This window comes from Phoenix dactylifera, chromosome 12, assembly GCF_051530095.1.
Source record: "Phoenix dactylifera cultivar Ajwa chromosome 12, Ajwa_hap1_PhDact_Kaust_v1.1, whole genome shotgun sequence".
In the NCBI taxonomy this organism is placed as follows: domain Eukaryota; kingdom Viridiplantae; phylum Streptophyta; class Magnoliopsida; order Arecales; family Arecaceae; genus Phoenix; species Phoenix dactylifera.
This window is the reverse complement of record NC_143201.1, coordinates 23,733,049-23,745,621: the sequence shown is the minus strand read 5'-3', so window position 1 is coordinate 23,745,621 and position 12,573 is coordinate 23,733,049. Positions and strand designations below refer to the sequence as shown.

Genomic DNA, 12,573 nt, shown 5'->3' with positions numbered 1-12,573 from the left:
CCCGCGGGCCGAGCCCGGCCAGACCCATAAGGGCCTGGGCTGGCACGATTTGTGGGCCAAACACGGCACGGCCCGCGGGCCCAATTTTTTTTTCCCAAAATACTTCTCAAATTAGCCGTTTTATGGCTGTTGGGAGAGGCAAAATGGGTAAAAAGCCACAAATAGCCGTTATGGGCCACCCATAACGGCTATTTCTTTTTGGACAGACGGGCTGTGCCAGGCACGAGCTGTGCCAGGCCACGGGCCTAGGGCCGTGCCGGGCTTAGCCTTTAGGTTAAGCGGGCTGTGCCAGGCACGGCCCGTTTAGTAACAGGCCGGGCCAGGCACGACCCCGTTTAGTATGTGGCCCGGTGGGCCTGGGCCGGGCCGGGCCCGGCACGGCTCGATGCCCATCTCTACTACCACTACACCCGGCACGGCCCGATGCCCATCTCTACTACCACTACACATCATTGTTGGCATACCAATGTTGAAGGCCTAGTCTGCTTATAGGCACCATATGTGGGTTATAGACATTAAAATTTAATATTTTTATCTGTTCCTCGCCACTTGACTCTTCCAAGCATTTCTTTTCAGTTTTACTTTCATGTCCTATCTATAGTCTTTGCATGCAAATCTAATTAAATCTTTGCAATGCTATTGTTGCAATGTTCCCTTTGACTAACTAAATATTTATTAGAAACTAGCAAGCAACTGTTTGATAGAAAATTATAGCCCTTGAATTTGCTAATATGGACTACTAAAAATCCATATGTGACATAAACAAGACCTTAGTAGTTTAAGACAAAGTAATGCATGCTGTGGACACATGGCATTCATCACGTGTTCTGTCAGAAGTTGATCATGAAAGCTAGTTTCATCTTATGTTGTAAAGTGACAATCTATTAAAGATAGGAAATGCCCTGCTTCATTTCTTAGAGTTGTTTCTTTATTATTTTTCTAATGTTAGTTCGCTTAATCTTACATGCGAGGTCGAAGGAACGGGTACTGGGCACCGTATCGGTTCTCCGGCGGGACGACTCGGTACGGGCCATGTTGGGTCTGTACCGAGAGAGGGCACAATATCGTGGGAGAGAGGAAAAGAGAAAGAGAGAGCGAGCGGGGGAAGGAGGGCTGGAGGAGGGTGGCGGACTCCGCTCTCTCTCTCTCTCTCTCTTTCTCTCTCTCTCTCTCTTTCCTTCTCCTTCTCTAGCTCCGGTAACGGGTAACGGATCTCGTTTTCGTTGCCGGAACCGTACCGGTGAGCCACCAGTACTGCTCGGATCGGTCGGAACCGTCCAGTTCGGGCCGGTTCCGCCGACCTTGCTTTACATGTATATGTATTTAAATTTCTATTGCATCATTATGTAGTTAATGTTCTAAACAAAATTTGTTGCATTACATTCAGTGATTTTATTACATTTTATTTTTCTTTTTTCTAATGTAGGCATCATTCTATCCTGGGTTATGTGAATCAACAACTCAAGGAGGACTTGGATTTGACTACTGTGTCAATTTTCTTGTGTCAGAAATGTGGTTATGGCTTCTTGAAAATGTCCCTGATCAGAACTGGAGCATGAATAAGGTCTTGCTACTGTTTACCTCGTGTATTTTTCTAAGATGGCAATCAGTCTCATTTTACTTTGGGAGCTTTCTTGCTTATCATGCTCCAATATTCCTCCTGAACAATTCTATAGTGCTATATTTTGCATTTTTATTACAGGCATCTTTCATATTACACCTACTGAGCTATCTATTATAACTTTTCTGCTGTTTTTGCAAGTTAACCTTTTTGCTTCATTGGAGTAACATCACCCCCAAATTCTCATCACCCCAAATTACCTTTAATCATCGGAGTTTCTCATTTAAATTCAGTTATAGCATTAAGCAATGGAAATTATTAGCAATCCAAATTCAAGCTGCAGTCATGTTATTTAGATATGAATGAAATTATATTACCTATGGAACATTAAGAATTTATTCATTATATTCTAAGTATGGTGCCATGTAATCATTGTAGATTGTGAGCGTTCTTGTAAGCAACCAGCAGAGCAGTAACAATATGCTTCTGTATGCTGAGAATCATAATCAGGTACTGCCCTATTTTTCTGTATGTGTACAATTTTTTGCTATCCCCAAGTTTCTGATAGTGGTATGTAATGCTTGCACATTCTATAATCTTATACAGTTTTCCTTTCAAGTTGATGTTTGTGGTTGTGGAGAACATGCTGTTCTATCCTTACGTACTACAGCAATATCTTTATTTGTCTGGAGACCAACAAAAGCCACACTTTGTCATTATTCGCATGTATATTAATCTACTTAAAATTGAACATTGCTATAGTTTGTTACTTTGGTTGTTTTTTTTTTCCTGAGTCTTGTGTTGCTAGTTGTTGCTCAAGTATCTGAATAATCAATTATAGATTCTACTTGTTGTACAATAATTTCTAGTTCTTAATGAAAGATGACTTGCTTCTGCTCATCTTCCACTTCTCCATTAACTGTTTATTCAAATGTGAAGTGGGTGTTGAAGGCTAGGGTGTTGGATTGGCATGGATTTGTACTTATATCTTAGTAGTGATGGAATAGCAGAAGACCAGAACTATGGGCCTTTGCTATCTTCTGTTTACCAGATATTGTAAATCCTTTACAAGATATACTGATCATTAGGATGTCACAAGTTGTCATGAAGCTTCTCCTGTATCCTTGTTGGTGCTTTCCAACGAACTTGCCTTTCTGTTGGATTCCCCTAAAATTTGTTTGGCATACAAGAATCATTCTTGCATAAACTATTTTGGATATAACTTTGCATTTTTGCATTGTTCTGCTGAAGAGAAATGCTTGAGCACCATGGGCTCTATGCCTTTCAAATGGCCTGCATTGGACACATTGTACCCCCTCATCAGTTAAACAATAGTTTGCATTCTGCTGCAAACCCATGTTACAGAAAGGCTAACTGAAACCAAAAGGGTGAAAGGAGGATAGGCAAGCTCACTTCAGAAATATAAAGGACTGATGATATTATGCAATAACAATCAGTATCAAATATGTAGCTAGAAGTGGAAATGCATATATTGTAATTTCATCAACTATCTATGTTCTATAATGTGTAGATGAATCTCCTTGGTATGATATGTTTTCTAGCAGCCAAACTTTAGTAATACAAAGTCAAAAATTTGACTTGATCGAGCAAAACCTTTTAAGATGGGTTCTTTACTTCCACCGATTCAAATGACCTAGTTGCTCATGCAACGTGATTTAATTGCAAAACGTTTTTTCTTTCATTTCTCATTTTTTCCATCTAAAAATAAAGATGAATTACTAGTCAAAAGTAATGCAGGATGGAGACCACACATGACTACATCTTTATACCTGCAGAAGATTGCTGATAGAACATTGATAAGCCATTGGTAGCTCAAGTCACAAAAATTTAAAATGCACAATCTTCAGGGTTTATGAACTACCTTACCATGGATCATAGAATATTATCAGAAATGCAACCAACACAACTTCAACATGCATTAGATTACAACATGAATAGGAATTCAATACAATGTGACTTTACTAACAACATCAGCAAATTTTAGCATAAAGCCAATATGATTTCATGAGTCTAGTTTGAGTTGGTTTAGACTACCAGTTTTATTTGGTATTGGAAAGGGTCCAAGGCAGTTGTTGAATGCATCCAATCCTCAAGTACTAACTAGGTAGTTGGTGGAACATTAGAATCCAGTAAAATGTGAAGAAGTGTCAGATTTTCTTCCACCCTTTTCCAGATGCATCGGACTAATGGTTCAGGATGACTGCGGCCATGGTTTCTTTTTAGCATTTTTTTCTTGGTTGTTTTAACTCCTATTAGAGGGTCAGCCTTGGCGCAACAGTAAGGTTGTCCTATTTAGGGCTCGGGCTCGGGCTCGGTACCGAGCCTTGTATTGGGCTCGGGCTCGGGTTCGGTACCGAGCCTTGTATTGGGCTCGGGCTCGTAAAGCTCATTTGCCCGAGCCCGAGTCTGAGCCCGAACCCGAGCCCGCCCCACCCCATCCCCATCCGACCATCCCCGAGCAGCCGAGTTCGGTTCGTCGGCGGACTGTCGGAGAGAAGAACGAAGCAAAGAAAGAAAGAAAGAAAGAAGAGAAGAAAGAAAGAAGAGAAGAAAGGACTCACCGGTTTCGGCCGCGAGCACCGCCAGCACGGGCGTCGGCCGCAGGCATGGACGCGGGCTCGGCCATGGGCTTCTCCTTCCCTCCTCTGTCACAGTGTCGCCGATGGAGGAGTGCTTCTCTTCCCCTCCTCGTCATCGCGTGAGGCAGCCGCCGGCTTCGGTCGCGAGCACCGCCGGCACGGGCGTCGGCCTCGGGCATGGTCGCGGGCTTCTCCTCCCCTCCTCTGTCGCAGTGTCGCCGGTGGAGGAGCCGGCAAAGAGAGAAAAAGAAAGGGGGAGAAACCGGAAACGGAGAAGAAAGAGAGGGAGGGGCCTCGCTGGTGGCGTGGTGCTGGAGCCTGGGAGGTTCTGGAGAAACCGAGAAAGGAGAAGAACCGAGGAGGCGTGAAGCGGTGGAGGGAATTTAATGGGTTGGGTTCGGGTTGAGGCCGAACCCGAACCAATCCAATCCGATTTAAAGAAATTAAATGAATTTGGGTTAGCTCGGGTTGGGTCTGATTTAAATCCAACTGGGTTCAATCAGATTGGGATTGAAATTGATTAAGCCAAATAAAATTTAATTGGGTTGAGTCCAAATTTAATTGGGACATAATTAAATTGTTAATTGGACTGAATCCTCATTTGGGCTCGTTTGGGCTCGCGAGCTGCTCGGGCTCGGATTTAAACGGGCCTCATTTTAGGCTCGGGCTCGTTTGACTAACGAGCTGAGCTCGAGCTGAGCTTTTACCGAGCTGGGCCCGAGCAGAGCCCAAGCAGCTCGGCCGATTGACAGCCCTAGTCCTATTGTGACCTAAGTATCACGGGTTTGAAATATAGAAATAATCTCTTGGTATGCGAGGGTAAGGCTGTGTATGTCTGACTCTCCTCGGACCCTGCAGTGGCGAAAGTCTCGTGCACTGGGCTGTCTTTTTTTTTGTTTTGACTTCATTTCAAATTACTTCTATACATTCTTAAGGATGTTGAGGGGCAACAAAATCCTAAAAATTCCCTTTTACAACCTCTTTTTTGATCATGGAAGTTACATAGTACTATTTTGCCTCTTGCATGGTGCAATGAATGAACATGAGAAAGAAGGATATCTGTGGGCTTAAAGGTATTTTTAAAAAATATTATGAGATATTGAGATCAAGGACAGATAGGTATAATTTTCTTTTTTTCTTGAGCAAATAATATGTATGCCTATTCAAGTACCTGTACATTAATATGCTGTTAAATTTGCAATGCTGAACCATCGGGGGACAATTAAATTGGCTTGTCGTTGTTTATTAACCAGTAGTTGATTATTTTTATTATATTCTGGCAGTCAATCTCAGGAGGGAGGTCTTTTTCAGAAATTTTGTTCAACAGAGCAAGTGAACAATTGATTGGGTCGGATGACATTGTGTTTAAAGGTTCCTCATTGCACAAAGTAATATTTTTTTTTCAATTCATTTCTTAGATGTGCCGAGTTCTTTTGACAGTCCTTTTTAGTTTGGCTTTCCTAGACATTGCTATTTTACCTAATTGTGTAGTTGTCAACAATCAGCATTAATGATCATGTGTCTAGAGGTTCCTCATTGTACAGAGTATGCTGATCATTTTTCATTCATTTCCTGATGCTGCTGAATTCATTGCATAATCTTTTAATTTGACTATCATGTGCTTTGCCATTATACCAAATTGTAATGCTGTCAATACAAGTCATGTTTTATAGCTCAAAGAGGGCACAAGATAATTATAATGTTCAAAGCTTGTTGACTTCTTAAAAAAGAATATCACAATCATGAATATAAATTTTTTAATGTACCTTTTTACAGTTGAAATGAAAGAAGAGGCTAATTAGATCAGTATCTTGACAGCATAAATCAGGGGCACTTTGTTATTTCAAAAAATTATAAATCTCATTTTGGATATCAGCTTCATTATAAGGCTGGCATAATGAACTTCATAATAATGACATGAATCTATTTTTTCATTAATTATATTTAAACTGAGTTCAGATGCGCTTTTCAGATTAAATTTGTGGAACTTAACTGAATTGGCATTTGTGGTTATGCTCCTGTGCAGAATCCCCAAAGCAATGATGATTAAAACTTCCTTTTGTGGCAGATCTAATAATGCATAGCCAATTAGACAAAAGTACAAAAAATGAAAACATAAGAACAGTGAAAAAATTTGAAAGTGTAGAAATAATAAAATTATTTTGATTATTGGAACATGGATATTTAAGTTTTATATATCTTTAATGAGTAATTTTGTTTATTTCTACACTTTGAGATTTTCACTTTAAGTTAGTTGTCTTTGTTTAGGTTTTTGTTAAACCGTCCATTACTCGGTGGTGAGATTTTTCTTCTTGTTTTTGTTGTCATGTCCTCTGAGATAAAACATTTATATCTAACGTTGGCAAGTTGTGCACTAATGGATGATAAGCCAAATTTAGAAACAATATCAACCTGACCCGCAAATGACCTACTTTAAGCAAGTTTGGGTTTGACATAAAAGGGTTTGGGTCATAATCAAGTCAACCTGTCTAGACCCATTTATCAAATGGATTGGGTTCAGGTTTAGACCTTTGACCCATTTAACTTGTTTTGACCTATTTAACAATTGGGGTGGGTCATGACCCGACTCGTTTAACCTATTTAAGACATGTTTAACCCATTTAAAACCAACTTGACTTATTTGCGTCTTGTTGAACCGGACTTGTTTAATTCAAAACCATTTAATCCATTCACTTAACTTGTTTGACCGTTTTAACCTAAGTTGACTTGTTTGATAAATGGGTTATGTAGGTTGGGTCTGGTTATCTGTTTAATGAACAGGTTGGGTTTAGATCTGAATTTTTGACTTGTTTGATAAACATATCACATTTGGGTTGACGAATTTTTGACCCGACCCATATCGACCCGACTTGACCTGATTGCCACCCCTAGGTCTTACCAATTGTAGATATATGCCTATGTGTTTAATCATGAACTTTAAGTTAAGAAATTTTCCATATTGAGACTTTTGTATATAGTTTGTTCTTTGCTCTGAATATGAAAAGGAGATCCCAATTAAGATTCTGATCTGTGATAGGAACTTTTCTCATCAGCAGTGTTGCTTCTAGGAGAATTTCTTTATGCACACAAAAAAAAGAAAGATGACAATGTACTTGTCATGCTAAATTACGAACATAATGGACATTATAATATGAAAATGCAATCTAAATGCAGAAGAACATTTTTTTAATTTTAACATGACCCTTTACCATAATAAATAACTCAAAACATGAAATTACTAAATGTAGAAATCTTTAACTGTACACGAATATTCACCTCTTCAATGACCTTTTTGTCTTCTGTAGAGTTTGATTCAACAGCCTTCATTTGGCTGCAGTCTTGTGCATCTAGTTGATTCCAACAATATATTATTGACTTGGATACCCAATTGGAAAATAATGATGTTAGGAAATTAGTTTACATGAGAACTATGAACATTTGAGGTTGGATCCATTAAGATGACTCCTGGCTTGTTTAGTCCATACAAGAGTAAAAGTTAGATTTAGAAAATCAGGATACAGTGCCACTGGAAAATACAAGTAAGCCTGTTGCTTAACAAAAGAAGTAATGATTTTAGCGAATCTGGAGTAGCAGAAATGGGAAGATGTAGGCAATCCTTGTAGCAAGGAACTCCATACCTCTAGCTTGTCCTAATCGTTCGTTGGTGGCTACGCACAATAAAAAAGTAGCAGCATTAAATGATCTAGATCAATCATGATAAATAGACTAACAGAATAAAAGAAAAATCTCTAAGTCAAATTTAGTGACATCAAGAATAGTTGAAACAAAAGGTGTTTGGTTGTTAAGAATCTAGGGAGAGTGATGCTGGAAGATGGAGAGAGGAGGAGGTAATACAAGAGCACACTGGATAAAAATTCACACCATTATGGAATTGACCAAGAAAGGGAGGAGCAAGAACAATAACTCCTTAAGAGAGAACCTTTTTTTTAGGATAAATAGCAAGCCCTCTTCGTAATGCATTAATTACAAACAAACAAGTTTCTATATAGTCATCCCAACAACCACTAGACATAAAATACGACCACCAATCGAAATATTTCAAATTCATAATGAGGATTAATGGAGGGCTTCATGACGCATTCATGGTTTGGGCATCTCTTTATGACACATTCATAATGACTGGACTTCGAGTTGTCACTTAGCGGGCTTGCTTAGGCTTGATCCATAAATGCACCAGTATCAGTGTAATATATTGTTCATAGGTAGAATTGGTTGAACCATTTGCTCTGGGAAATTATTTTGAAGTCAGCAATGATGTGCGGCGTACAAGAATGGAGGATTGTTGTTGTGTGGCAATACATGCTGGAGTCAAGGATTCAATATGAAACAGCGATACTTGAGGCTTCAAGAATAGCAAAGGTCATGGCAGTAATAGTAATGTGTTAAGAGGAATTCAGCCAAACAAGAGAGGCTAATTGCTAAGTAACATGGAATTTTCTACACCTCTAAAGTAAAAGGGGAAAAAGGAGCAAACAGGAGCATGTCCATATGTATGTATGCGTCTGTGTTTGTGCGTAAGAATGCATGTATTTATGTGTAAGAGTTAATTTGAAATTTCTGATATGGTCTTGAAGGCCTGAACTATAAGCTTGGACTAAGTAACTGAAGAAGATGATGATTCCATTAACTAGAAACATCATGCCAACCACCATGGTCAATTGGAGTTCTAGACTTGGGTATCTAAAGCTCTGATTTTATTCCTCTCTTGGCAGATAAAATTTTCAACTCCTACTTTTCATGTCATCTAGAATAATACCATTGACTTTGTTGGATGAAACTTGTCTATAAAGATGTGGTAGCAAGAGAAATTTATCCAATGCTATTCTAAAAGGCTACTTTCAGTTCCCTCATTTTCTGTGCTATGAGTTGAAGAGGAATCTATTTTGTATTTATTGTTAAGCAATTGTCTTAAAAATGAACCTTATCAGAATCCAAGTTAGTTTGGTGAAAGTACAATTGGAGATTTTCTCAGTATTATTTCTTTTTCATGTTTCAGATGATCAAATTAATTACATTTACCATTAGTGGGCGTGCATACCTCAATTTTATGGGCAATGAATTTGGACATCCATATGTAAGTTTATTATTGTTGTTGTTGTTGTTGTCTATTTCTCATTCCGCATGTATTCCTTTTTAGCTTGTATTTGTTTATCCTTTTTCATTCTTTTGTTGAACATATATTTTCACCTAATTTGATTTGAAATCAAGGTGATGAGGCCTCTCTTTTTTTGTTTTTCTTTTACCAGAAAGTTGAATTTCCTATGACAAGCAACAACTATTCATATACTTATGCAAATCGTCGATGGGATTTGTTGACAGAAAAAGGAGTGCATAATGATCTTTTTAACTTTGATAAGGTATGGATTTTCGTATCATTGTCCATTATATTCTGGTGATTTATAACATAGCATATAGTATAGTAAGGGAAAAGGGTTATATGAAAACAATAATATGTTCTATAATGGAATAAAAAAAGGGATTACTCTAGTTAATGTTTTGGAATATTCTATTTCTTTTAATAGCATATTAAAACAAATAGAAAAACATAGAGAAAAGAGACATATATTGAATATATATTTTTTTTTTCAAAAGTTCATGGAGAAAGATAGAGAAAATAGACAAGATCTTCATATGGTGGTTACTGATTTAAAAAGCATATGAAAGTCCTTAGAGAAGTCTTATGGTGAGTGATAGAAAAGAAAGGAGTTTTCATTAGATATATTAATGTGATTGAGGACATATACAATGGAGTAGCTATTAGTATGAGAATTATTGGTAGTAATATTAGTGAGCTTCAAATCACAATAGGTTTACACTATGGATTTGCTCTAAGTCCTTACCTTTGTGCATTATTCAAGGCAATAATCCTTAGTGCATGCTATTTACGGATTATATAATTTAGTGGATGAAGCTAAGATCGGGGTTCATCATAAGTTGAAATTATGGAAGAATGCATTAGAATCTACGAGTTAAGTAGGATCAAGATGAAACACATGGAATGCAATTTTAGTAAAATTAGAAACATGCTATTTACGGATTATATAATTTAGTGGATGAAGCTAAGATCAGGGTTCATTGTAAGTTGGAATTATGGAAGAATACACTAGAATCTACGAGTTAAGTAGGATCAAGATGAAAAACATGGAATGCAATTTTAGTAAAATTAGAAATAGAGATGAAGGTGAAGTACGAATTGAGGATCATGAAGTTCTTAGCAGTGATCATTTTTTGGTATTTAGGATCAATTGCTCATAAGGAAGATTGAAGAGGATGTGATCCATAGGATTAAAGCATGTTGGATAAAATGGAGAAGTGCAACTGGGATATTATGTTGTCATAGGATATCCGGCAAGTTGAAGAAAAAGGTTTATAAAATAACCATATAACCAGGTATAGTTTATGGTACGGGATGTTGGCAATTAGAAAACATGTGCACAAGATGAGTGTGGCTGAAATGAGAATGTTGAGATGGATGTGTTGTAATCCAAGAAAAGAAATAATAAGAAATAAAGTCATTCATAAAAAGGTTGAGGTAGCACTGAAGACAAATAGAGACCATAAATTAGATGGTTTGAATATGTACAACGTATTCCAAGAAATGCACCGCTATAAAAGAGTGATTTGATACATGTTGAAGGAAAGAAGGGTAGAGGTAGATGTATAGTGACATGGGATAAAATAGTTAGGAAGGGCTTGATATCTTTACATTTTGTAGAAAGTATGTTCCTAAATAGAGTGGAATTGAGGAAAAGGATTCATGTAGTTAACTTTAACTATTTCCATTAAGACTTAATTGAGTTGACTTGAGCTAAACTTTGAGATTAAGGCTTAGTTGGATGAGTTGTATTCTATTTGTTTTAATAAGTTTTGGTGGGAATAATCAATTTCTTTTAGTAGAAATGCTTGCATCATATATTATTGTTAATTGTTAGTTTCTTTGCCATTTATGTTAAGTCAATATAGCGTATAAATATTTCAAGAAATTCTAAATATTGTAGTAATTCCTATGAATATTGTTAAAGCCAACATTAGATATGGGATGTCAGTTCCTTTAGATTTTTGGTTTTTATGAAGCTTTTAAGGCATCTTCATTGGTGATAAACTTTTTGAAGTAATTGCTTTTGTGTAGTTACATAGCTTTTCAGATCCTGTTTGACCCTATGGTGCTATAGCCTTCCATACTTTTTGATACTGCATACAAAAGCTCATTTGGTATTTACTTTGATAATAGTTTCTTTGTCAGCAACACAATCCATCCTTTGTTTGCCTCATATTGAGTGGTATATTTCCATCTTGCGAAGGACCTGCAAACTTATCCAACATAACTAAACCTCTCCTTCCCATGAACTGAGAGAATATGGTCCACCCACAAGCCAAGGAGTCGATTTCAAAACTAACTACACATTGATCCTAATTGCTGGGACAATATCCCAGGAGAGCTCCTCTAATTCAGTAAAAACAAGTTGTGTTTTCCTTTGTGATCTTTGCCTCCCTGGTTATGTATCAAATTTTCTGATTAAGATGCAAATGATAGCAGCTATAGGAAGGGGGAAGAGTTGATGGTACAGCAGACATCGCCTGATTAATAATCTGATGCTTTAAATTTTGCTGAATATTACCTTCTGAGTCTCTGACTCTGTTTTCCTATTTCTAGTGTGCAAGGTCAGAGCTGAAAATTTGTGGTTGCTCGCTGAAAAATCTGGTTTAGACACCTGAAATTCTACAACATTTCTGCCCCAAAATTTCGTTGTTGATCCTGCTAGCTTCCATATGCAAGCTGCAATAATAAACATTCCATTTTAAATGTCTTACTGGCATATTTCATATTTTTGTTCAAAGCAATCTGAACCTCCCTTCCTTGAATTGCTTTAATGCCACTGATCTTCCAATAATAGTTCTGGATGCTGTAACTGCATGCTTCTGCAAGTTAATTTTGCTTAATTTTGTTAGGTCATTTTGTAATTTGTATTGTTGAATGTGATAAGTTGAATGTCAATATTTAATAAATATTTCACATAAATTTTTTACCTAAACTTCTGATCAAAACAATATAATAGTGGGAGTTGGCAACTACTTATTCAAGGTTGCAACATAGCTCCAGTTCTGGGGGCGCGATTGCAGATGTCCATTTCTATTCAGCAATATGACATTAGAGTTACCTGTCAAATACTTCAATTTCTCTTTTAGAGCTACCTGTCAAATTCTTCAATTTCCCTTCAATATGAGGATTCATGAAGTTTGGTACAGGACAATTTACTTACCAAGAAGCATGCTATAACAAGTTCGTCCTGTTATTGACCCAATGTCTCATTGAGAGGCGAGTGCCAAAAAGGATAACCATTCTCATTAAGCCATGTATGTACATGCTTATGTATGTATTTCTGTAAACCA

The 12,573-nt window shown here is 37.4% G+C and overlaps 1 protein-coding gene across 2 annotated transcripts in view; it reads left to right on the top strand.

Annotated features, from left to right (window-relative positions):
• EMB2729 (Alpha amylase family protein) overlaps nucleotides 1-12,573 on the top strand; it is a 35,608-nt gene that overhangs the window by 20,513 nt on the left and 2,522 nt on the right. For both annotated transcript variants that reach the window (XM_008782684.6, XM_088709192.2), the window contains 5 exons: nucleotides 1,427-1,564; nucleotides 2,000-2,071; nucleotides 5,445-5,549; nucleotides 9,179-9,256; nucleotides 9,429-9,539. In XM_008782684.6, coding sequence (XP_008780906.3) covers nucleotides 1,427-1,564; nucleotides 2,000-2,071; nucleotides 5,445-5,549; nucleotides 9,179-9,256; nucleotides 9,429-9,539 — 504 coding nt within the window. The remainder of the gene's footprint in view (nucleotides 1-1,426; nucleotides 1,565-1,999; nucleotides 2,072-5,444; nucleotides 5,550-9,178; nucleotides 9,257-9,428; nucleotides 9,540-12,573) is intronic.